This window comes from Nothoprocta perdicaria, unplaced genomic scaffold, assembly GCF_003342845.1.
Source record: "Nothoprocta perdicaria isolate Ctin4 unplaced genomic scaffold, notPer1 scaffold_326, whole genome shotgun sequence".
Taxonomy (NCBI): Eukaryota; Metazoa; Chordata; class Aves; order Tinamiformes; family Tinamidae; genus Nothoprocta; species Nothoprocta perdicaria.
In genome coordinates, this window is record NW_020455562.1 from 113,714 (window position 1) to 140,972 (window position 27,259).

Below are 27,259 nucleotides of genomic sequence, written 5' to 3' on the forward strand. Positions count from 1 at the left end.
GCGGCAGCAGCAGCGACGCTCCATGTCCCGGCGCGCAGCGAGGCCGAGGCGGCAGCGCGGGCGCCCGAGCAGCGCAGCGCGGGGAGGTGGCGGCGGCGGCACGCCCCGCCCACAGAGCCTAGTCCCGCCCCCGAGGGTACGCCCCGCCTACTGGGGGCACGCCCCGCCTACGGGGTGCGTCATGCCCCGCCCACAGCGACACGCCCCGCCCACAGCTTTCCCGCCTCCGGTGCGCTGCGTGAGGCGCGGGGAGCTGCTTCCGCACAGCGCGCKGTGCTGGTTCCCGCCTTCCAGCCTCCGGATCCCTGTGGAGGAAGGGCGGTGGGAAGGCTACGGGGTGGTTAGACAGAAACGCCCGAGGCTCTGTATGAGGARCGTACTGGGAAACACACACCTCTGATACCTTCCGTTGCAAAATACACCTCCACAAGCCCGGCTGACCCAAGAAACCAGCCCAAGAAAATGACCCGTCCTTGGGCGACGCAGAATAGTGAAGCATTTTGGCAGGCCTTGTACAATGGGCAAGCTTCCTTATAAGCTGTTTTTTGCTTTTATCTTTCTCCAAATGTGATCGTTTGATTTTGTATGCTCTTTACTAGGATGCCAGTACAGGCAGGGCCTATATACAGCATAGTAATGGCAAGAAACATGGGTAAAGGCTGCAGGGTTCTGTATTTGCCAAAAACAACACAAAAGGGACTGAGAAAGGGAYAGAAAAAATTGTCAACATTGTCTAAACGACAGCCCAGACATTAGACTCCAGCCTAACATAAAAATACATTACCGAGTTTATTGGTGGAGAGACTTCCACCCCTGTCTGTACAGGTTCTCAGCCTCGTGCACGTAGCCCCTCGGAAYAAAGGGCTGGGACTTTCCATCTCATCCGTCCCTGCCCGGACACCCGGTGCAAGGCGACGCGGCCACGCAGGCGAGCGAGGACACGACGCAGTYGGGTGTCGGGCGGCACGTGGGCACGGGCAGGAGCTGCGGCAGCTCTCCGGAATTCCGCAGGAATCTGGCCAAGCCGGGCGCCATCCCCCATGTCGGCTGGATCCCGCTGAGGGGCAGAGCCAGCTGGCTCCAGCGAGCGCTTTCCAGCCCTATCCGGAGGGGGAAGCGCYGCCATGTGCTCCCTTGAGAACTCCCCAGCTGTTGGAGCAAGTGGTCAGACCTGCTCCGCGAATGACATTCCCGGCCTGAGCGTGACGGTGCCTTGCAGTGTCCTGATCATCTGCAAGGAGAAGCAGAACCTTTCTACGGACCAGACCTTACGCTTAGAAAAACAGCTCCGAAGACAATCACTTTGTGCTCCAAAAACAGCACCCCCCTTTTTTTTTTCTCCAAGTAAATTAGATGATTTTTAGTGACTATTTAGTGACATTAGTGAATATTTCCGATAAGTAGTGCCTCACCTCTTCTTTAATAAGTACTTACAGGGTTTGTTTCAGAAATTATATGAAGTAATAGGGATAAAACTACAGACAGCACCCAAAATTATAGATTTAGTACATATGAGTTTAAATAACTACGTTACATCAGTCTAAAACCTGAGGTGTGCAGGGTAAGAAGCAGCAGCCTGTGCCCCTTTGGGAAGAGGTGCTATAGGAAGGTGCTGCCCTAATGATGTAGATTTTACTGAATTTGGRGGATTTTTTGCCATGCAGACTGAAAACGTGGATCTTTTTTCAAGGTCCATGCTCTTGAAAAAAAGAGACTTCCTTGATCCTCCATGAGAAACTGAGGAAAGCTATTTTTCATTTGGGAATTCTGCTGCTCCTGTCTCAATTTTTATTTCAAGGAATATTCTTATGTAAACACACCCAGCGAGGCATGTGAGTCATGTTACTGGAATGAAGGACATGACGCATTCCCATCCCTCTCTGATCCGTGCTGAACGGGGGTCCTGAAGCCAGAGATACGAGGATACGTTAAGCCACAATGCAGGAACCAAAATAATTCTGAATTTCTGAATTGTTCTTTGGGAGTGAGAAGCAGATTTTTTTTTTCAGAATATCACATTAAGGACCATAGCACCACGGAAAAGTGCAATGCCTATGAACTCACCTTATGCATGCATGAACTCTACTGCTCTTTATTCTTAGACAGAGAATCTGGTCTGTTGTTTTCACTGGTGTCTACATATGGGGCTAAAAATGTTATTATAGCCCCAGCCTCCCTGCTGGGTCACTAAGATCACTCAGTCACTCAATATCATACACGGTTCTGAGAATGAAAATCTAAATCTTCATGCATATTATATATATATGTTTAATACAATGATTTAACAAAAAATAATCAGAATTTTTAGAACGGTGGGCATGTCAGAAAATGAACTACAAAACCCAACATGCTGAAATCTATTCAAGGACAGATTTTGAGGCACTGCTCAGTTACTAGATCAGTAGTGACATACCTTAAAAAAGCCCATTTCAGTAGAAGATGAGAGTTTGTGATGAATTACATCATATACATTACAGAGGCCTCACCCAGAACGAGTGAAAAGTGTTAAACATCCTTACAGATCAAGCAAAAATGCAGCTCTTTCCTCAGTCCAGCTCTTTCCTCATTTCGCAGTTCTGCAGCGGTGTTCTGCTGTTACAGTAATGGATGGAAAACTTAAGCTAATTTATCTTAAAGATTCACATGGGAGTCTTCCTTGCAAAAGGATATTTTTAGGTTAAGAGAAGAAGTTTCTGCCAAATTTTCGCTCCACGAGATGAGAGGCTTTGCTGCTGTGTGGTTGCCAAAAGACCCCACTAGCCTGTGGCAGCTGCTAGCCTAAAGTTGGGAAGTGTGGAAAATTGGGGCTGGACCAGCATTGGCAGCCCTGGGACATGGAAGACAGAGAAGAAAAGCGAGGTTGTTATACTCACGCTGCGCTCCTGAATTGCACTGTGCACAAGCTGGATGCACCTCAATGTGGCAAGCACAGAATTACAAAATTTGGAGTATGACAAGATGACCATGAGGCAGCAGGGTGCCCTGGTGGCCAAGAAGGCCAACGGGATCCTGGGGTGCATTAAGAAGAGCGTCTGCAGCAGGTCAAGGGAGTGGATYGWCCCCCCTCTACTCAGCCCTGGTGAGGCCACATCTGGAGCACTGCGTCCAGTTCTGGGCTCCCCAGGACAAGAGGGATGTGGAGCTGCTGGAGAGAGTCCAGCGCAGGGCTACCAGGATGATCAGRGGCCTGGAACATCTGCCCTGTGAGCAAAGGCTGAGGGAGCTGGGTCTGTTCAGCCTGGAGAAGAGGAGGCTGAGGGGGGACCTGATCAGCATGTATAAATACCTCAAGGGAGGCAGTGAGGAGGAGGGGGGCGGCCTCTTTTCAGTGGTGGCCAGCGATAGGACTAGAGGAAACGGCCACAAGCTGAGGCACCAAAAGTTCCACAGGAACTTGAGAAAACACTTCTTGACAGTGAGGGTGCCAGAGCCCTCGCACAGGCTGCCCAGAGAGGTTGTGGAGTCTCCTGCTCTGGAGATCTTTAAAACCCGCTTGGACGCAGCCCTGTGCCCCGTGCTCTGGGTGACCCTGTGTGAGCAGGTGGGTTGGACTCGATGACCTCTGAGGTCCCTTCCAACCTTAAGCATTCTATGATTCTGTGATTCTACTTCTGCACTTGGAAACGTGCCTTTTAATGCAACAGAGAGGTGAGGGAGACATGGGAGCCCTGTTGTGTTGAGGAGCTGCCCTTTCAAAACGCTTTTTGACTATCATGAAATATTTACACTTGAATTCATACTTAATGACTTTAATTGTTGCAGTAAAATAATTTAGTGAGAGTGTTTACATACAAGTTCTTCTCTATTCAGAAATAACTACAAGGAGCAGCATGTCTATATATATACCATGTGCAGGATACTTTTAATTGGAGGAATTTAAAAACTGATAATGTTTACATACCCTTAGTATCACATTTTCATCAGTTCCATTTATGGCTTTTCCAGCAATGGTACTTTTCAGCAAGCTGTCACATTCTTTCTGATGTATTTGCAACATTTACWATCCAATTCCATATGTAAAAAAAAAATACAATTATCTCCTTTTAAAGTATACTAGACTAAGCTGCAAAGCGAATAAAAATAAACTTCATTTGCGCTTACTTTTGCAGTCATGGTGTAGTCTAGCARGGTTACTAGTAGGCATTTTTTTCTAGTATTTTTGCACCAGTGATTTTTGTAAAAGTATTAAGCTTAAAAGTGCACCAGAGATGTGAAGATTCTGTTTTAACGGCACAGTAATATGTGACTGAGTTTTAATGTTAAGCTTTGCCAAGCAGCTTGAAAGTTAGTGTCAACTTCGCACTGAAGCCCAACACTGTATCTGAGTTCGCCAGCTGAATAAACAAACACGTATTATAAAGTTTGCTGGCACAAAGCAAGCCACTGATCTCAGCTGCAGCAACCAGCATCGGAAAGAAACTCAGTGCATTTATTTTTTATAAGTTGCCCCGATGTGCTGCTGAGGTTTTTATTTGGTTAGCAAACTTGGAGGCTTTCGGCCTTTCCCATCTTTGTAGTTGCTCCTTATCTGAGAAACCACAACGTGGTAAGTGCTGGCGGGCCCTGAACATAGGAGGGTTTTGTGCCACTGTGGAAAGATGAGGCTGGAAAAACCCCAGCTTCCGCAAACAGCAGCAGATCTCCTGTCTAAGCATTACACAACGTCAGGCACTGCTACTGCAGCAAAGCAAGATTGTATCAGGCTACCTGTTTGAAATGCTGTCATATATATGTAAGATTAATTTTAATAGTCTCCAGCCAGGCAAACCAAGGAGTTACAAACCTCCTCTGAGGGAACATTCATATTTTATGTTAAACTCCAGTCAAAACATGATTTGAATCCTAACTTGCTTCCTTTTGCAGTCCTAGCGTTGTACAAAAGAGCAGCTAAATGAGAAGCTCCAAAGCCAGAGCCGAGCAGCTGGTTTTCCTATGTGGTGAGTTTAAACAGGCTTCTCCATCCAGGCCAACCTTCAGGCCACCTTTTCTGCATTTCGGGGCAGTTTTCTGTGACAAGAAAGGGCTTTTAACACTGTAGGAGACAATCTTGCACACAGCTAAATAAGATTAGTGAGTTTGTGAAATGTTTAGCTGGGAACAAAGCAGATCCATATGGACCACAGCTAATGTAAAGATGCACGGTAGTCTGGGCTTCTGGGAACAAGTGCTCCCAATTAGCACCTCCTACCAGTTCAACAAAGCCAGAATAGCTGGTTTTAAACATTTAGGACATGTTGAAATTACTTACTGACATTGAGACTGATGTCAGCTGCTCTTTCTTTAGTATCCCAAAGCATATATTTAAACTAAGGTTATTTAGTAAGCCCAGTTTAAATTATGTTGTGAGATGCAACCAGGAGAGGTTTCCAAAGCGCTAATAACGCATTGATTTTAGTCACATGCAGGGACACTTTGGTGCCCTCTTTCTAACATATCCTGGGCAAAGCTRCACTTTTCTGCAGGCAATGAGCTCCACAGAAACACGAAGCAAACAGGGAAATTCTTTATGTCACTGACAGACGTGTTTAGGCAAAGGCCTCCATAAAGGCAGAAAGCGCCCAGAGGTTTCCATTGCTTTGCAGCTTATCTCTCTAGCTCAGACCTTCGCCCGGATTTAGGGTTTGCTCACGAGGTTGTCTGGCGTTTTTAAAGCCATCGGTACCTTTGATGCCGGGTCTTTTTTACCTTTCAAAGTTGTGCAGCCTTCTTTGAGCTGCAGCAAATCTTTCTGACTCTCCTATCTTACTCACACAATGCTTTGCATCTTCAAAACAGTATATAAGCATTTTCTGTTGGATTTATTGCGCACAGGGCCCTGTAATGAAAATATTTGAATATTTAGCCCTGGTAGCTCTGCCAGGGAAAGAAGRGATCGTCACACGACGGCCGGGTGCCAGAAGCAGCCTGTGGTGCTCTCCATGTCGCCCCAAGGAGCCTCAGCGTGAGCATCGTTACTGGAAAGCCCAGGGGTGACAGGGCTGTTCAGCCAGCTCTGTTAAACTGCAGAATACGGGGAAAAATGGGAGGCTGGACGTAGGGTAAAAGGTTTCTGGCCACCTACTACAGAAACACTGTAGTGTGTAGAAACACGCAACAAACTCCAGCTCCCAGCTTCATGTGGGTCGTAGTTTTCAAAACTGGTATCCCAAGCTACTTAGAAAGGGGAACGGAAAAAAAGTAGGATTTGTTCCAAGATTCCTAAAAGCTTGGAGAGGCAAATGCAGTGACTAAACAGAAAATCTATGCCCTGATTTACTATATACTTGCTGATTTCACCAACCTCAAATTAATTGACTTCACTAGACTTCCTCTCGATTTACAGGCCTGTCAGAGGGTCCTGAATCAGACCTATGATACTGAAAAATAGATTCCCAACATTTCATACAGCTTTCTACAGGATTAAAATAATTTTTTACAGCACATGCTTCCTTGTGCCCTGAACACTGATATGAGGCAGTGGGGTAAATCACGTGGGCTCCAGGATAACCTCTGTTGGGCTGCGTGTCTCTCAGCTATATTTACTACCCACACGAACCTCTCCTGGGCAAACACAACTATATAATGGCATGGAAACACTTAATATTTATCCCACACTCTGTGCGCCGGCATTGCCAGAATCCTCGTTTGCTTCAAACAAACTGACTGCCACAATCCCCCACTTCTGAACACTGTTTTGACACCCGTTTTTAACACCTTTCCAGGCCCAACAGTAGTGGTACGTCAACCCCCCAAGATAAATAACTTGTATGCAGTTGTACTGCGTCCTCCTTGCTTGCAGCCACTGTAAGGGCTTCTCATCTGCTGTGACAGATACCCAAATATTAGTTACTACCATTACAGCAGGAGAGGATTTACTTTAGGCACGGGTTCTCATTTGGTGGGAGCATTTCAGAACCTGCAAATTTTCAGTTGTTGCTGGAAGGACTTTTCTTGCTACACAGATTCTTCACTATGATGGGATTTGGCTATTTTTTACCATTACAGAATCACAGAATCACAGAATATTTAAGGTTGGAATGATCTAGAGATCATCTAGTCCAACCTTCCTGCTCCAGCAGGCMCACCTAGAGCATGTGGCACAGGGCGGCATCCAGGCGGGTTTTGAAGACCTCCAGAGAAGGAGACTCCACAACCTCCCTGGGCAGCCTGTTCCACTGCTCTGTCACCCTAACAGTAAAGAAGTTCCTCCTCACCTGGAGACGGAACTGCCTGTGCTCCAGCTTGTGGCCATTACCCCTCGTCCTATCGCTGGCCACCAGTGAGAACAGCCTGTCCCCTTCMTCCCTGCATTCTCCCTTCCTRAACTTATACATATTAATCAGATCCCCTCTGAGCCGTCTCTTCTCCAGAGAAAACAGGCCCAGCTCACTCAGCCTCTCTTCATACGAGAGATGTTCCAKTCCCTTAATCATCCTGGTTGCCCTTCTCTGGACCCTCTCGAGAAGCTCCACGACCCTCCTATACTGGGGAGCCCAGAACTGCACACAGTACTCCAGGTGCAGCCTCACCAGAGCTGAGTAGAGGGGCAGAATCACCTCCCTTGACCTGCTGGCAACACTCCTCCTGATGCAGCCAGGATCCCATTGGCCTTGTTGGCCACGAGGGCACACTGCTCACTCATGGTTAACTTAGTGTCAACCAGGACTCCCAGGTCCCTCTCCGTGGAGGTGCTTTCCAGCAGGTCGACCCCTAATCTGTACTGRTGCCTGGGGTTATTCCTCCCCAGATGCAGGACCCTGCACTTGTCCTTGTTGAACCTCATGAGGTTCTTCTCTGCCCAACTCATTAGCTGTACTCATATCAAAAACTTAGCAAATGTGTAATTCTAGGCTTTAATTTTTAGATTTCTTTAATGATAATGAGAAGAAAAACTACCTAATGAAGAGAAGCAGTGTACGAAGGTGGCAAGTCGTTCTAGTGTGCCAGTTTTTGATAAACTTGCACTGTTTATCAAAGTAGGACGTTAAACATGATGATCTATGAATGCAGTGAATGCAGTGAAATCAAGTATGGAAATCTGTCATCTCCTACAATTGAAAAATCTGTGAACTGAAATCCTTGACCAAGAAATAGATTTATTTTTCATTTTTTCCATGGATATCTTGATGTCTTACAGTAGACTTAGATTACTTGATCAAGTATATTTTTCCATTAAAGTATACTTTTTCTCCTTATCAATTTAGGCACATTATTAATAATTTTCCCTTGGAARCAAGGGTAACTTTGCCCCAAAGCAAATGCTGCGGTGTTGCTTGCACGCAGACACCTCCATGGGATTCTTCAGTGGGCTCTGGATGCATCTCCAGGAGACTTCAGCCCGGAGCCGCAGCAGCAGTGGGTGATACCCCCATTACCCTTCAGGATGAAGAGCAGACTGAGTGAGATCCTTGGACCCAGTATATACTCTGAAATGCACCGCGTGCCCTGCAGGAACTCGCAGGCAATCTGCTCATTGCGCCGGAGCAGTTCAGGATGGGCCAGGGCAGCGTGTGCTGCCCCGGCAGCTCTGGCAGCTCCCCTGCAATCCCTGCGCTCGTAGCAAGAGGCTGCAGAGCCTTTTTGCATGACTCAGGAGCCGGATCTTTCCTGTAATGTGCACTTTGGTCCAGGGTGCCAAATGAAAATTGCTGGGTGGCTGCAAAAGCCTCCTTCCCGAGCAGATGAGCTAAGCTATTTCTGCCTAAATCATCTTTGTTCGCTGCATTATAGAAACACACTCAAGTAATGAGAGCGGTCAAATAAACGACCCCTTCCTGGCTTCACGGACAACCTGTGCTTGCTGTTCACTGTGCTAAGGAGCACTGACAGATATCCCAAACGGTCAATTAAAGATGCAACTAAATAGTGGTAGCACTGTTTATTTTGGTATTTCCAAAGAAATTTGCATTCCTTATATACACTCATATCAGTAAAAATGACTTTTAACACCAGCTGTTACCACACTAGCTGTTGCTGTATTTCTTCCTTTTTATTTTCTTGTGTGGCAGTGGAAATGAAGGCGCCGTGTTCCTTGAAGAAATCAAGAAACTACCACGCCAAGTGGATTACAGGTGTCAAGCTCCTGCTGTGAGCAGAGACCAAGTATCTCGGGTCCCTGCACAACCCTCATTCTTTAAGCTTTCTCCCTCCTGTTTGCCCGGGAGCCCCTTTACACCCTCTAATGCACTTTGACCTTTTCAGCCCTTCATRTTATTTCAGTACAGACCACTCTTGTACTTGTTGCTGGACAGAAAGCTGCTACATTTCCCAGGCAATACCTTTGCAGGTGGCTAACGATAAAATAAGTGTGGAGTGATAAAATCAATCTCAGTCACTGCCCAGGAGATATAGGAAGCTTTCTGCAGAGCAGTCTTTAGCAAACACAGTAAGTACAGGCACTGACCTTCACACTGGCTTTTGGACTCTGTGTGAGTATAGAGTATAAAATGTTGTATTTCATAGAATCATAGAGTAATTCAGGCTGGAAGGCTGCTACGTCAAGCTAAATGGCACCCGCTGCTCTCTCCTTTTCCACAAATCATTTTATCACCAAAGGCAATCAGGTTGGTCAGGCATGGCTGACCCTCGGTTCATCCCTACAGGCTGCTCCAAACCACCTCCTCCTCCTTCAGAGGAAGGCTCTATTTGCACTGCCTGCTGTTTACACAAAGTATTTAACCAGCTTAATTACTTTATTGCTGCTCTGCGCTTCTTACCACATATTTTATGATTCAGTACATACAATAAAAGTACTCGATGATCCAGGCCTGGCGACTTTGCTGTGAGCCCTCACGTTGCACGAGTATCTGCAGGGAGATCCTCACCTGCAGGGACAGGGAGAGGGTGACAACAGCAGCCCCTTTGGCTGCTCTTCACCTCCCTCCCAGCTCCCAGCAGACGCTACCTGCGCRCATTGGCCTCTCATTAGAAGCCAATTCTGCAAACAGGTAACGCCTTGAAGGACAGAGGGTGATAACAAGTCTATGCAACACGTAGATGCAAAGCTGAAGATTACATCTGACGCAGCAGAGCATTACAGTGGCTTCAGGACAGTCCTGCTGCCTTGACGGCAGTGGCGTTGGGTGAGCAGAAATGCTGGAAAACACACAAGCAGTCAGGCTTACCTAGTTTTCAATTTAACAGAAGGCTGCTTCAGCAGCAGATACAATGAAGAGGTAGTTTTAACTCTACTGTGACCAATTATGAAGCTTCTAGTGATGAAGAATTAAGTTAACTTTCCCTCGAAGGCTTCTTTTAAAGGGCGCTGCAGAAGAGCAGCTCTGGAGACCTCTCCTACCCTGCCGCACTTGAAAGCGCTCCGGCCTCTCAGATGCGCTGCTCAGGGGAGCTCCTTTTATTTTATTAGTAACCACAAGARAAAAATAAGCAACAGCCAACTAGTAGAAGAGTTGGGTTTTATTATTTAATAAATTTGCTATTGCTAATGTGGCTGGAAAACTGAAGGGAGATGAAGAAGAGCAGATGTGCTGATCACGGGGCAGGGTGCTCAATTGATGGTGGGAAAGTAATGAGAGGTCCCAGGGAAACACAGAGCAGAGAGAAACTCCAACAAAAGGGAAATTTTAAAGAGAAGGAATTGATTTTTCCTCTTTATTTATTTTTTATTCTTTTTTTTTTTTTCCTGGTTGGGCCAAACACCTTCATGATATCCTTTGGTCTGCACAATTTTAACTCTTATTTTCAGATCATAGAAGACTTTCTGTGTAAAAGTGAAAAGATTCTACTCACCACCCCTGGAAACGAGTGTAGGGTTCATATTTCTCCCACATTTTAAAAGTAAATAGGTCGCTTGTGTAGCCAGCATTTCCATCTGCCAACTTAGAAAGAGCTCTTTTTAAGATGCTTGTTAGCAATAGTCCACTGTAGGTCACCTTTGGCTTGAGAAATGTGTGCCCTATATGACCAGATAACAAACAGCTCCTCCACATGTCATCATTTTGATCTATGCAAGTGTAAAAAGCCACAAAATTTCCACACCTGCCTCCTGCCCCTTCACAGGCTGTAATTGTCACTGTGGTTTGGAAACAAAACCAAAATGGGAAGTTCTGATTTCCAAGGAGCTCAGTACAAGGCAAACCTTCAATGTGGCAACAGGGATCTGCTTTGCTTGCAGAAGAACAAAAATGTTGCTGTGCCATTATGAGATACCTGTAGGTTCAACGTATCTGTGACAGAGCTCACCAGTTTGTGGTCTGGAACAGGATGTCTGCTTAGCTGGGAGGAAAAAAGAAGGAAAATCTGATCAACTGAGGCAACAAGACATGGAGTTGAAGGGGTGAAGAAATTCATCCTTCCTGAGCACTCAAAAGCACGAAGATTTCAAAGGGTGATAAGGACACTTGCTATCAAGATCTCAGGAAGGAGAGGACAAGAACAAGAGGATTAATGTCAAGAGGACACCTGATCATCAGAAGAAGTACAAACCTGCAAGGAGACTAACTGGTGTGTCTATCACTGCAATAAGCCTTTGCTTCCAGTGGGCCTCGGGAAASAGGTCAACTGAAGAAACTGTCATTCCCCTTACCATATAGGAGGGAGGAAAAGGGGAAATGGACATGAAAAGAAGAGTAAATCACCCACATTACAGCCCTGTCCTTGTGCCAAACTCTAAGGCAGTTTCACACGTGAAACTGGGGCAAGGCTCTGCAGCACTTGCAGACTTCCCCCTTCTCCGCGTGGAGCTCAGTCTCTCCTGTATGGCACCAGACACGCTCTGCTGGAGAACACCAAGGAGTCAGCACCTCCAAACCCTTCATCGAGAGAGGTTTTGGCTGCTGCGTGCAGAGTGAACCGTGAATGGGACCTTGACACAAGTCCTTAGTCTCCTGCCCGTCTCTAGCCCCTTTTGGGAAGGTTACCCCAATCTAAGTTTGCTCACTAGCTGTCGTTCACTAGACTTAGAGCTTTTGTGCTGAGGACCGAAGAAGAAGGAACTAGAGCTGGAGCTGGAGCCTGAGAGGAATAGCAGTGTAAATACAGCACATCAGTTAGGKGTGATTTAGACTTTTTGTCATTTATGTTAAAGGAATCTCTTTAGTTCTGGTTATTCAACACCTGGAAGACTATCTTTGCTCAGTGAGAAAAATAAATTGTTAAGCCTTATTCTTTTTAACAGAGGTGGAGAAAAGAAGCCATAGGGAAAAAAAATATTAGAAAATAACTCTACCCTTGCATTTTACAAAGAAACAAGTAACATGTACTCTCCCAATGCCTTGTATTTGAGTGATGACTCTACAAGCAGTTCTTTGCATGGAGAGTCATCCCACCACATTGAGTATCAATCTAGAAGCCAACTTGATGCCAGAGGGGTGAACAAAAATGTTTGAAATACCATGTACTTTATACCAAAGTCCTTTCATCATATTTTTATTGAAGAGCAATAAATAAAATTCCCAGAAAACACCTTTAGTCAGTTTATCTGAATAAAAAATGAGGTGTGTTTTGCCATGGGTCTGCTTGATGGTTTATGGAGCTGCTCAGTTGGGTATGACGGGCAGAACAGGTCTCAGGGGAAGTGCTGAGTAGTACGGAAGCCTGAATCCTTACAGTTTCCTTAGCAAGGGGAAAGCACTTTTTATTTTTAATTTTGCCACGGATAAAGCATACAATTGTAAGTGAAACAGGGTGTCYGGGCTGTTCCCTTGCCGGCAGCCGTTTCCGTGCGCAGCTCTGCCGTGCCCGTGCTGCTCCCCAGATGCGCCTCGGCTGCTGCCGCTCTCAGCAGCTCTGCCAAGCCGCGCACCGGCTCTTCTCGCAGTGTTTACAGCAATGTAGGAGTCTGGAAAATGCTCTTCCTGTAAGATATGCACAAAAGCAAAATTCAAGAGAAATAGCAATCTCTTGACTGTTTTGATGGCAATGTTTTCTGTACAAGGAGTTACATTTTTTTTTCTTTGTTTTTTGCTTTTACATTTCCACAGCTGCCAAACTCATACTGTGTTCATCTCCCATGTTTCAGGAACGTGACACCTTAACTGCAAGGCATTTTCACAGGATCACAGGATGGYTGAGGTTGGAAGGGACCTCTAGAGATCACCTAGTCCAACCCCCTGCTCCAGCAGGGACACCCAGAGCACGGGGCACAGGGYGGCAKCCAGGTGGGTTTGGAAGATCTCCAGAGAAGGAGACTCCAGCACAACAAAATAGTCTTTATTCGAAGGCTATCACACACATTTTTGCCTAGGTGCAAGTATCACCAGAGAGTAACCATATCCTTCTTTATGGCTTTGCTTGAATTTGCTTTTTTTGGAGAGGGAAACAAAGCAAAGTTTTAACTTTACTTGTTAGAACTGTAGAGGCAGCAGAACTAGCCAGTATTTACTCTGTCTCATGAATTATTAGTAAGTTATCAGAGATTTCCAACCATGGGAGTTTAGCTGGGGATGATGGAAGGGACACAAAGAAACATTTGCTTGACTCTTGCCTCTGTCCCAGGGAAGTGTCACATCGGCTCTGGGGGATATTCTCCGTTTTACACCAGTGCAAATGCAGTGAGATGTTGTGAGGCTCCCCATCCATAATTTCTTAATGAAAATCAAGAAAACTTAATTGGGTTCAATCATCACTTACAACAGCACAGATATAGATTAAAATCATCATTAGATTTATATCAACAAGTGAATGAGTGGCCAAGAACACTGGGCCTTGTTTAGAAAGTCACTGCCCTTACTGGAAACGTGTTGCTTATAAAATTAAGATTTTTTAAGGTAAAATTTTCCGATAATATTYTTTTTTTCTTCAAAGTCTTTTTTGCTTGCTTGCTTGAACATAGCAACATCTTTCAATGAGGTTAATTAGTTGCTAAATTCCAGTATTTAATAATTTCATAAGTRTCACTGTGTTTGTTGAGCAATGAACAAATTAATTCTGCAAATACATTTCAACTGCTCTGAAATAGGGGCACTTGTGACTGGTCAAATCAATATGTTAACACTGAGCAATCAGACCCAGAGCAAAAATGTTGATGTTATCCTTCCCACATGATCCATTGGCAGGAGTAAGGTGACTACCAATTTACCAGCCTTAAAAATAAATTCTGAGTATTTTTGTCTCCCTTGAATCTCTCAGAATAGCTAGTAGATRCTTTTGCTGTTCCACCACTCATTATTTTCAGCTGCTCAGCAATCAGAATTCTTAAGGAGATTCTGACTTTTGGAAAGTTCTTCTCATTCCATTTGGAGGTAAGGAGGAGAAAGAACATTTTAAAGTTTCTTAAAACATAAGATTCCAGAGGAGATACTGTTTAAGGAAAACTGAAATGTGGTATCCTAAAAGAATTAAYTAATAAAAAGCTTTGAGTCTCAAACTTTGTCACTTTATTCTGAAAAGCATAATGAAAGTGGTAAATTAATTGTATGACACTATTAAAATGCTTTTTCAATTTCTTCATCATTAAATTTCATGAAAATCAATTCTTTTTTTTTTTTTTTTTTTGCAAGCTAATTTCCCAAAGGAAAAAAAAAAGAAAAAAAAAAAGAAGAAAAAAGAAAAAAGAAAGAAAAAAAAAAGAAAAAACCCTCCAGAATTCAGAAAATCTCTGACCTTCTTTGTTCTTATCGCTTGTTTTCTGTGCTGGGTTCATCTGAAGCTCTGTGATACAGGCTCTGACCACAGAAGCCTCTGCCACCACCTCCCGTTCTCGGTGTGATTCTCTGACTCCATCTGCCAATGCAGGGGTGTACTACAGCACAGCCATCACAGCGCTCTGGGTATGGCACTTCTTATATTAAAGATTGTCTAAGGGCTTAAACTGATGCAAAACATTACCAGTAAGTGTCATAAACCTATACTACACTTTAAATCTAGTTGTGCATCAGTTGGAAGCGAGTGCTGAATGTATGAGGCCCTTCTGCTGAGATCATCAAAGAGAAATGGGTAGATTCTGAGAAGAAGCTTAACTAAAACATTAAGGAGGAGGAAACAGAAACATAAGGAGTTGCAAAACAAGCCGGCAGTACCTTAATTAACAGGAAAATCTTCCCAAAGAATTGATGTCCTTGGACCGTGCTGAAATACTTAATTGGTTCTCTTTAGGGCAATGTGGAAGCAGAAGGAGGATGCAGCAGTATTGGAGAGCCGTTGTGGAACTTCACTGTGTGCTCTTCCAAGTGGAGAGGGTGGAGATTTCCTTTGCTGGACATTCGTTTTCCTGAGGACAGTGAAAAGAAAGTGTTCAGATATAGATATTTAGCTGCCTGGATGTATAAATAGCGACGGAGCAGCTGGCTGCGGGAGAGTTAAAGGAAGTCGAAGCAGAGGGTTTGCCAGGAGGAAATCATCAAGGGTCCTGGCTGGCGAGAACAGAGTCTGTCCCAACATCTGCTGTCCCTGAAGGACAGGAACAAAAGCAGCTGTGAAAGAAATAGCAGCACACGAAGCAAGCAGAGAAAGGCACGCGCCCTCTGCGGCCCTGGTGCTCCGCATGTCCAGCAAGATGGGCTGAATGTGGCCCTTGTCGGAGAGCACAAGGGCACAAAGTTATTCTGAGGCTTCCACTGAAGGGGCTGATGTTCTTCTGCCAAGAGCTGCTTTAGGAACTGAAAACGACTTTGATCTAATGCACTAACATGCTAACTGTGCATCCTTCCTTGTCAGCAGCATAGGGCAAGAAAGGGCTGCGTGGAGAAAACTACATGAATCTATATCATTAATTAAAGCTGTGATGAGCATTAGACAGTGCCTTGAAAGCCCACCCATTTTATCACTACATGCAAGAAGTAAGGAGCAAAGCTACATTATTTTTAATGTAAGCTGCCGAACGTGAGAAGGGGGTTTATGTAACCTGCCTGCCAACTGTCCTTAACTTCAGCATGAGCTCCTGCACCGTGAGCCGCTTCCCGGGCGGACACTGAYGGCTGAGGCAGCCCCGGCCACGGGTGGCTCCGGGTCTTCCGCAGGGAACATGGCAAATGGCTCTGTGGGAAGGATGCTGGAGCAGGACAAGGTGCCTGCAGCCAAGGGAAAAGGCTCCTCTGAAGCCAGGACCATGCTTGGTTGTGAGGGTTTTATCCCTTAGAAATGAAGGAAAGAGCTGCTAAGGATGGGCTGGTTAATGCAGTGGTTTGAAGAGGAGAGAAGCAGCCGTGAGCACGTGGCAGCCTTTCCAAGCACAGCACAACCTTGTCTTCAAGCTGCCAGGGCGGAGAACATCCKTAAGGTGAGATCTTTCCTCGCTCTGCTTAGCGCTTTGTACAAGGCCTAAGAAATTGCTTGATGGCCCGTTTCAAGGTATCTTGGGTCATAAACCTGTTCCCTGCTTTGATGGTTTAGCTAAGTCTAACATAGCACAACTGATTTTAACCTGGGTTAACACGGTGTCCTTATGTGCAAGAATTGCTCAGGGTGAGCAAGGCTCATTGTGCTGATGGACTCTGTAAATCTCTGCATTTTATTTCCTCTGCTCTAGTCTGGTTTTCATATGCTTCCAGTTGCGGAAATTCAAATGCAAAATGGAGGGAAAGAAAACAAGGATATTAGATGGGAACCAGATGTCCCCGGTAAAACCACTTTCCATGTACCACAACCTTTTAAAGACTAAATAGAACTGCTGAATATGTCATGCAGATGGGAACAGGAGATGAGCTGCACAGCTTTGAATCTCTCGTTTTAATGACTTTGTAGATAAGATTCAGAGTTTCTAAAGTATTCTGCTTCAGACACATGCTGTAATAAGGAAGCCAATAAAAACAATGAATAGTTTATTGTTCAAAACACCTTCATGTTCCTTAATAATTGCAATTCTGAATGCTCTTTATTTAACTGTAATTATCTCAGGATTAATTATAGCTCCTATAGACACCGTTTCATACTTCAAAATAATATTAATTATAGACTTGTATACCCTGTTTCCTCAAAAAAAAGTGAAATAAAAATCTTATTTCTTTTCCCTTTTAAGGGACTGTGATCTAAAATATTCATCAATGTGCTTTTGATTTATTCCAAATGCTGCCAAATGCATCATTCACCGGCATGTTTGATGATATACTAGTGTAGTTCTCAGCAAACACTTCGATGTTGAGGGCTGGAACGATTATTCAAGCATTATTACTCCATTCACCAGCTCTGTTTGAGAGCCAGAAGAGGGCACATTTGCTRAATATATTCTAGTCTAGCACTTTAATTAGGAGAGACTGGAGAAAATTCCCTGGAGCTTTTGGCTCAGAGCGCGCCCCAGCCAAGCCAGCCCTGTTAGGTACCCACCACAGTTTGGGCTCTGCCTGATCTGGAGATTAATGGAGCTCAGCAGACAAGCTATTAATTTCCTGCCTTTCAGGAACATTTTATGCTTTATACTCATGAATGTAAAAGCAAGTGCAAAGGGAACAAAAGGAAACCATTAAAATAGAAATAAAAATGACACCGGCAGGAACTGTGATTCCTGATTAGAAACACTGCACATCTTCTCTTACCGTTTTAGCTCCCAGAGCTTAATACAGAACGAGATCAAAGGCAGCATGTGTTTATCAGGGGTGGATCATGCCAGACCAAGCTCCTTTGATGTGCTGTCAGATCGGCGCAGGAAATATGGACCTCATCTATGTGAAGTTGGGAATAACTTGTGATGCCACCGCATGGGAGCACAGCTGTGAGAGGAATAAGAAAGGAGTAAGAACTATAAAAGCGAAGCTTAGGCAAAAAGGAAGATAGCAGTGAGGCTTGGCTGAAAGAGAAGTGATGGTGGAGGGAGGTTGCTGACCCCCAGGGGTTTGCAGGGGCTCCGGGAACTCTGGAGCGGTGCTTGACCTTCTCCCACTGCCCAGAGGTGCCTGCGTTGCCGTTGCAGACGTGACGAAGGAGACGACTGCAGTATTGTGCAGGAGGAAGAGGAGGGCCCTGGCGTCGTGGCAATGTGAACTGCAAGACCATGCCCCTCAGACCTAATCTTATCTTCTCTCTGGCTTCTGAAGAGCCAGCTCCTGCTGATCCTAACACCAAAAGGTGCCCGCAGGAGCAACAAGCCCAGAATCAAGGAACTTCCACCAACATTTAGATCACAGAGCCAATGAATCACAGAATGGTTAAGGTTGGAAGGGACCTCTAGAGATCATCTAGATCCATGGCCTAAGTTCCTTAATAGCACATCATTTATTGTAGATTTCCTGCATTTCAGAACACTTGGTGCATTTCAGAAAAATTTCAGAAATTGGTGCATTTCAGAAAAAAAAAAAAAAAGCAGAATCTTGTAAGAAAGCTTACCTGGACCCTTCTCATGAATTATGGAGAATCCAGTTCAGATATATTCACATTTTGAAGGTTAAATGACCAGGGAACATCATTGTCACAGTGACAGTCCTTGTTCTCCCTGCCCACCAGCTCTGAAATTTGCTGACCTGAAATTTTGCTTGGGGATATATCTGTTTGTGAAGCATTTTCTAGTTAATAGTTTGCTTGCCCTATTGCTTAGAGAGGTGTCATTTCATTTTGCATTCGTTGGCTGTGCTGAATTCGTTGCATTTGTGGTTGTGGCTGAGGACAAGTTGCTACAGTTTTGATTAATTTTCAAGCTACTTTTCAATCTTATGAGTTTTATATAAACCACAAGATGGCACAGCTGTAGTAGCAATATATGGCAGTCCAGGTTGAACAGATTAAGATAAAAATTAACACAGTATTTAACATAAAATTAACACAGTAGAAATGCCCTCATCTCTATAGCTGTTAAATACTGTGTTAATTTTTATTAACAAGAAAGAGAAAAAATTACCCGTTTCCATAGAAAAGAAAATCTAACTGAAGGGCAGTTCCTTTTGGCTACAAACTGAGAATAACCAGTATATGAGGAGAACCTGAGAGGACTATAGAAGAGAAGGCTGATGTGTCAGCGTATATAAATATGAAAGAGGTTGTGAAAAGATGAACTAGATTCTTCTCAGTGGTGCCTAGTGACAGGACAAGAGGCAACGTGCAGARACCCAAACACAGGAAATTCTGTTTAAACATAAGAAAAAAGCGTTTGTATTGTTAGGACAAATGAGCACTGGAACAGGTTATTCACAGAGGTTGTGGRGCCTCTTGCCTTGAAGACAGTCAAAGCTTGGCTGGATACAAAGCTGTCCTGGACAGCCCTGGCCGGTGGCCTTGCTTGAGCAGAGGTGTGGGACACAGTGATCCCCAGAGGTCCCTTCCAAATCCAACTGTTCCGTGAGTCTGTGAAATGTGAAAACTTTCTAACTGCTTATATATTTACAAAAAATAACATTTAATAACACATAACAGAAGGAACTTTTCAACARGGAGACCGGTTTTGTCTGAGATGTAAAAGAATGCTCCAACACTGAATTATTTTCCACGGATTATTACACTGATTATGCAATAGCTTTGTACCAATACTCTGTATTCCACAGACAGTTCCATTTGCAACTATTTCCATTTCTTCATAGCAAAAGTTTGAGAACAATCTCCAATTAGATTTCAGGCCTTAACAAACTTCTGAAAGTAGCTTATCATAATAAAATTTGCAACAATACAATAAAATATTTTACGAGATAAGACTACTAATGTGAATTTACAGGATTTGTATTTCTATGAGTATATAATATCCTAAATGAGAAAAGTAATGTTAGGGAAATGTGGCCCAGTCATTACATCTGCAGTGTGTCACAGGGAATAGGTGTTTATTATCTCTAGGATTTGTATTCCTCTTATCCCTCTAACTACTGAGGAGACGAGGAGAAGAATCAAGGACTATGCAGGGAGGTTGAATTTCATTATATTTATACTATTCTTCTGCACACTTAATTGGGGAGGGCTGTATCATTCACCAACTAGGTTTGCAGTTTTTCCTGGAGCTGCCCCATATCTAGCRTAATGGGGTGATGATCTGTGATTTAATTTTCTAGGGGTGACTGCAATAAAAATATTAACTTGAGATCCATTTGCTTACTCTCATATTTGTCACTGTCACAAATAGTGGTTATTTGGACATACCCCACTATGGCAGAATAATCAAAATCTAAATATAAGCTCATATAAATATAGATATATATCTATTGGACATATCTATGTTTAATCATATAATCTATATCCAAAAGGGAAAACAATAACCTTACTAGTCAGACCCTCTTACAGAAAATCAGATTCTCTGATTAGCATCCAGATTAAAAACTGACCTTTCCAAATTTCAGCAAGGCAAAGTATTCCTTGGCTTGTAAAGTGAGATGATTCACCAAATGTTGCATTTTTTTAAATGAGTTATGAAACTTTAATTATCGAGTTTTGCATCTAGATCATCACTCTTGTTTATTTTAACTGGAAAATGACTGTTCCTGCAGCCTGATGAGGTTAGGGAACAGTCCCTAACCTTATAAATGTTATAAGATAAATATTTACAAGGACTATCCTAGTAAGTAAGAATTGCTTACATTTGCTTACATTGCTGACATTTATTGATAATCGTGGATTTTCAAGGCAATCTGAGGGACCTGAACACAGAGCGCTCTCCCTCTTGCAAGCCCTCTATCACTTCTGCAATTGTCATCCCAGTCATGTAATATTATCCCAGTCATGTAATATTATATTTACTTCAAGGCTTAACTCTGCAAATACAAAATGCAGTTCCAGGGTGTCCAACGATGTGGAGGCTTGAGCCTCTCTCAGACATTGGAGCAGTCAAAGGCCCACATAAGGACCAGCACCTGCAAATGCGAGGCTTCTGCCAGTACTGTGGCAGAAAGTGTCACCCACTTCTTGATCAGCTGGTCTGTGGAAGACACCACAATGTCGTCCACGTTGGTCTATCYGCTAAGCCTGACCCATGGGCTCCCAGCTCACTCACTGTTGTAAAATATTTACACACCTAAGGCAGGACTGAGGTGCCTAAACTTTGCCAAAGTCCAAAACTGTGATTTAGAAGTCCTACCATCTCCCTCACCTTTTTCGCCTTTGTTGAATAACACCTAGGGTGTCTTTTACATTGGACTCCCATTGCCGCATTGAATCTGGCTTTACACACATCTAAAATTACCCTGGACTGCTCATCCCTGTCCTTGGCTCACAGGTAAATCCAGAAGGAAATCTGGCTTTGCCTGCCTGGCACAGTGGAGCAGTGATCTCAGAGGACACCATGTGTGTGCCAACAGGTCGAGTGGTTCCAACAGCAAACCCCTGGCTCCGTTCTCTTGTCCCTGGGGGGATCACATCTCTCTCACGTCCAAAAAATAATGCCTTGTCAGGGTGAGTAATAGTCTGAACTGAAGGCACCCTGTCTTTGAAAGAGTTCAGCATAAGCAGGAATAAATCAAGAAATACAAAGTCACTGGGTCTCAGAGAGCGAGCATGAAAATGTGACTGCACTAGYAGTCTAGCACTGCTCCAACCCACATCCACACTGTGTCCCGCAGCCGTCCCCAGAGGATGTGCTCCCTTTTCTTGCTTTGAATTCAGCAAGTGACTTGCAAATCGTCCCTAAAAGATCCCTCTGCCTGATTGGAGCTTTATAAGCAAATATTTAATCATTTTATATTGCACAACACAGAAATGAAGACCTCTCTGAACTGCCTGCTGAGACCTCTTGTAGCTACTGTGSTTTACACCTTTGCTTCTGTGTATATATATATATGTGCACTTACTTCTGGACCACTCATGTGGCAAAAAGCCTTTGGCATTTTACTCATCCCCAAACACTTCCTAATTCAAAATGTGTTACTTACAGCTCCGGACTACTGAGAGGATGCTTAGGCATGGAGGAAGAGGGTGGTAATTTACACAGCCCAACAAACCTCAAGCACCTGAGTGAGTCAGCCAGGTCCTAAAATTGCTCTGTAGTCAAGATCCCTTCAGAGCAATCTCTTAGGGCTGAGCTGGACCCTTTGGTGGAGCCGCACTCTGGTCTTTACCTGTATTTGCAAACAGACTCCCRGGTTACATTGGTAATCAGTGAGAACAGCTTGCAGTATGAATAACTCCTTGCCCTGCTTGTGCTTAGAGAGGAGCTRGGGTTTACAGACTCTGCAGGACCATTGCCTACATCTGAGCATGACTTGTGCAGTGAATTAGACCATGTTAGGCTTGGATTACATCTGTGACTACTGTCATGAAACTGCCATTTCCTTCTACCTTTTTTTCGGGAAATATTGGAAACATAAAGAATGTTTATTCTTTGAAAAGTGCTGTTATGCTTCTGTATCATATTTTAATCTTTTTCCCTTTTTCCTTTTCTTATATCTTATAATATCTGAGTTAGCCATCCAGCCACACTGCAGGCTTTTTCTCAATATGATCCATAATCTCTATTGGGCGCCCTATTACACTCATTTTGATTACACTGCTTGCTTCCAAGATGCTCCTGCAGGGATAGTKATAAACAGATTGTACACAGGCAAGTCAATGCAGTAAATTAATTAATGTCACACATACCCTTCATTTCAAAAGTATGGCCCTAAAAAGTCATGGAAAAAACTACCCAATTGTCTGGTGCAATGTGAAAAACGTGTAAGAAATGTGTGCCTCATCTTGCAAGGAGCACCCATATATTCCATATATGCACATTTAGATATTTAGTTTATTTAGACACTTTTAACACACACTGAAGAAAATGTTATTTACTGTGTTTACCTTTCTAATACTCACTTTCTGTCCCAGGAGTCTTATGTGTCTCCTCAGATGGAAAGGAGGAGTAAGGACAGACTAAGGTTACTGGTCTAAATTAATCTAAACTGACAGATCTCTCATATCCTACTAGTTGGCAAGAATCTGTCAAAGACACCTAACTGTTAAGAAAAATTAGGCTTGAAAACCTACGTATAAATTAGATTGAATGAGTAGATTGCTAGTCATTTTCCTAAACAGGTGTAGGAAGAGCATGCAAATAAAAAATAAGAGCAAAATAATCTTCTAATGCAAGTGACTTGATTCCTCCTGCAGAAGCAACTTGGAAACCAGCATCTCTCTTCTAATTCCTCATGTGCAATCATGGGTTTACATTACATCTTTKTCCTGTTAAAATAAAGCAAAGCTCCAGTCCACACAAATGGTGTCCAGGTTTACCTGTAGGTGTAGGTGCTGGTCCTACAGTTTCTCACCTGTCTGCACTGGGTTCCCGTTGGGGCTGTAGCTCCTTCCCACCAGAAAGTGCTGTGGGAGCTGAGGGAAGAGAGAAAGAGAAGGACAGGTTGGGGCAGGCTCAAGTTTTGCCCCAGGAGAGATCAGGTCTAGTCCTCCCAGAGAGACCCAGATGCTCCTGGAACCTCTGAAGCATCTGGAGGACCAGCCGTAAAGGTGGCCACTGGCTTCCTCTCTTACTGCTTACRGCCATGGCTGCACACTTCCCACCTCTGCATTTTCTCCCATCCCTTGGGGGCTCAGAACTTACATGTCGCAATGCTCTCAACAAACTGGGAAGGCCACCAGAGAAACGAAGAGGATGAGGCTCAAGAAGGGGGTTGCTCTGTGGTGCTCCGAGGAGGAAGCGACGGGGCCAGCGCGTGCACCAGGCTCCRTGGGGGGAAGCCGTGGGCTGCGCTGCTCCCAGGGTGTAGCCCCCAGGTGACATAAGAGCAAAGGGGAGTTCACCCTTGGGTGCTCCTTTGCCCCGGGTTTTGGCCAGGCCATCCTAAGGGTATATTTTTTTCTAAGGCTCCAAGGTCTGCTCACTTCAGATCTTGTAGTTCCAGAAAGATCCCCCGCAGCTGAAATACTCGGAGCGGGAACGCAGCAAAAATGCTGAGAAATCGTGAAGGCAGCAAAAGAGGTGGGAGCTGTGGCCTGAGCGGCTGGAGGAAGCGGAGAGGCGAGGCCAGCCAGGCTGTGGGGTTTCCCTCTGGTTTTCCCTGGAGGGAGGCGCCGCGGCTGAGCGCCATCTCCRCAGTGGGGGCACGCACCGATCCCTKAGCCCTCCGGCATGGCGACGGGGTTGTAATGTGGTTTCATTTATTTATTTATTGATTTGGATGGAGGGCGATTTCTTTTTTTGTTTAATGTGGGGAGGCAGTAATATTTATAATTTACTTATAATGTATTTTTTATTTTACTCTGTTTCCTAAGGGGCCATACTGGGCTCGGGAAGCCCCACATGTGTGGGCAGGCGCAAGGGGGAGCAGGCACCAAACAGCCCCTCATTTGCACCCCCTGCACTGGGGCTGGGGCAGTCCCGGTGGAAAACAGATCTGCTCCTCCAGCTCTACCACTGAGGCAAAGCTATAGTTGTTATTATTTTTATTTAGTTATTTTCTTTATTATATTTATTTGTTATTATTATGATTATGTTGCATATTTGTGCTAGGGAATCGGTTTCTTTCCAAGCAAGGGCGGTGAGTTGAGCAGCGGCTGGGCCGGGGGGAGCAGCAGAAGCGCCGCTGCAGGGGGTGAAACCCTCTCCCTCTGCCACATGTGCTGCACGCTGGTTTTCCTTCCTACATTCGAGGAATAATGAGCATGCAACTTTTTCATCTTATAAATAACTTTTGTAAGAGGCTATTCATTTACACAACCTGGATTAGTCAGCATGGACGGAGTCTCATTTTACTGGGCTATTCCCATTCCCAAGGCAGCATTCCAGTGTTTCCCTCCTTCACATGTATTCAAGACTCAGCGCTGCTTGGACTCCTGGGGTGGCTGARCAGCTGTAAACCAGCTCTGTCACACTTGTGACATTACTGTGTGCCATTTACCCACACAAACACTGCTCCCTTTCTTGCTCTCTTTTTATTTAGATATTAAGAAGAGCAGACAAGAATGGTAAGACTTGTTTCCTTCATCCCAAACTTTGCACAAAAAATTCATCACTCTGATTTAAGTCATGCCTTGAACACCTTGCYATGCAGCCCATCTATCTGTCATGGTGTTTGGTGCTTCGTACCGGCCCAGTACAATGCGCACTGCTGTGCACTGATCCATCCAACAAGCTCAGATATTAAAAGCATATCTTTTGCTATCACAAATTGCCCTGTGTGTTTGACTTGAGCTTTGCAGTGCTGCATCTGTGTGTTTTCTTAGCAGTGTTATATTCACAAGAAGTGAACACAGCGCTTCTGTGGCCCCCAAGACTTTCAGTTCTGCTTCTGGCTACTCCCAAATTTATTATTTTTATTTTGGTGTTGAAGTAGATGAAACAGTTTATGCAATCAGAAACAAAACTGTTCCCCTTTCCAAAGCAAAGTGTTGCCACATGATCCATAAGACTTTGTCTGCTGGAGTTCATATATAGGGATGCTCTATAACAGATTAGGAGAAATGTAGTCAAGCTCAAGTACTTCAATTAATTTGAGTCCATAAGTTTGAAATGATTTCAGATCTTATGCGCTTAAAGTGTTTACTCAAACATGAGTCACCTGTGGGACTTCTACTCTGCAGGTCCACCACTGCAAAGTCCTACACCACATCAATAGGAAGCAAATTTGTTATAAAATTCGGATATTAGGTACCTTCTTAGAAAGATTACAGGGTATTTGAACATATATCTAACATGTTTACACTGTTGTCATCTCTACTTACTAGTAATTTTTGATGACTAGGGTGCTTTACACTGTCAGCGTCAGCTTTTACAAGATACAGGAACTGAGTATTGCTTAACAGTAACAAATATTATGCAAAATGGTCTGTAAAGTTCTCCCATACACACTAAATAGAGTTCTTTCAAACTTGCCATATTTTTTCTCTGTGACACATTAAATATTCAAAAAGTAAATTTACCATCAAAACCTAATTAGATAAGAGTGCTAGACAGTGGATCAAGTTGGAAAATAGGAGTGTTATAGGAGATAGAACTGAGAATAAAAATTCTTTCATCACAGTGAAGTGAAAACTTCAGAGCATTCCAGCTGCAGTTAGGAGAGAAATACAGAGGGAATGTTCCTCTAGGAACAACTCCAAAGTCTATGTTCTCATGTCTGTGAGCACCTCCTGGGGCTGGAGCAGGAAGACAYTGAGAATCTTCTCTCCCTCCTCTCAGGAAAGTAGCAGGAGATGCTGTCCTTCAACTCCAAGAGGAGTATTGGGAAGAAGCCTGCATGGCTGGCAGCCTGGCCCATGCCCATGTTCACCAGAGATCTGGCCATGCCCCACARCTATGACATGTTCCTTGGCTTAAGCCAGCCAGGAGGACACAGTGCTTCTCATGAAAGAAGAAAGGAAGTTTATCTTTTCCTGAAAGATTTGCTCAAGGTCAGGCCTCACAGCCCAGACAGGTTCAACCATGATATGATGATACRTAGTTGCCGTCATTTCTCAATGTGCAGTTTCAGTAAAACTTAGTCTCAGGTATCTGAAGTCATCCTAAACACCAGTGAGAATAATAAGGACCATAACATTCAAGCAGGAGCTCTGGAGCAGTAAATAGCCACTGCACTGCACTTGCTGTCACCCAAGGACAAGGTGGGCACGAGGCATCGTGACCAGCTGCCGCTGCTCAGCTCCTTCTCCCACCCTTGGCCTTCCTGGAACAATCGGGATCGAGCTTGGATCATGCAGGGCACAGATCAAGCCACGAGTCAGTAGGTACTTTCTGATGCACCAAGTGGGGCATAGAGCTCCCCATGAGCCTTGCAGCCACTTGCAGTAAAGTCAAATGGTATCAGTGGTTGATGAACATCTCCCTGGGGCCCCTCCTGACCCTATAGCCTTGACACGAATGCTGTTGGCATCATCTCCTACCAGAATTCCCCCCTTTAGCCCAGGAATGGAAACTCAAATGCAAGACAGTCTTGCAGAAATCCAGTAGCAAACAGTCTGAGTGTCCTAATGCAGCAGGAAAAAGGTAATAACACTCTCAAGGGTACAGGTCTTCACCTTACAAAAGCAGGAACCTGGGCTTGAAAAGCAGGTCTTGGACTTTAAAATCTCCCATAGCACTTTTCTGTGTGTCAATAGCCATCCAACCAAGTTTGACAGGAAAARAGAGTTCTCCCCCGTCACCTCCTCAGAAAAAAGAATCCTTTTGCTGTCTCCTCCACAATTTTGGAGCTAGTTTTTTGATTATGATTTTGTTCCAAGCTCACAGCCCCCATCCTCAAACCCTTAGATCAGCTGCAGGCAAGAGCTAGTTGAAAAGGGCATCTCTAATAGGAAAGATTGTAAGAAGATGGCTTGTGGATAGGTGTTGTCTTTGAAGTGCAAATAGGGATCTGTTGTTGTGAAAAAACACTCAATATATGTTATATTTCAGGTCTTCTTAAAGCTCCAAAGAGAAAGATACTTGAAAATACCAGAAATTAGATCTGCTATGGAGGATGAAAGAAAAGAAAAGAAAAGAAAAGAAAAGAAAAGAAAAGAAAAGAAAAGAAAAGAAAAGAAAAGAAAAGAAAAGAAAAGAAAAGAAAAGAAAAGA

General features: G+C 44.2%; 1 protein-coding gene across 1 annotated transcript in view; it reads left to right on the forward strand.

Annotated features, from left to right (window-relative positions):
- Positions 1-9,735: 9,735 nt before the first annotated feature.
- The window catches only part of NECAB1 (N-terminal EF-hand calcium binding protein 1), a 55,797-nt gene continuing 38,273 nt past the window's right edge, over positions 9,736-27,259 (forward strand). Inside the window, 2 exon segments of the mRNA XM_026043275.1 lie at positions 9,736-9,926; positions 24,569-24,672. Coding sequence (XP_025899060.1) covers positions 9,736-9,926; positions 24,569-24,672 — 295 coding nt within the window.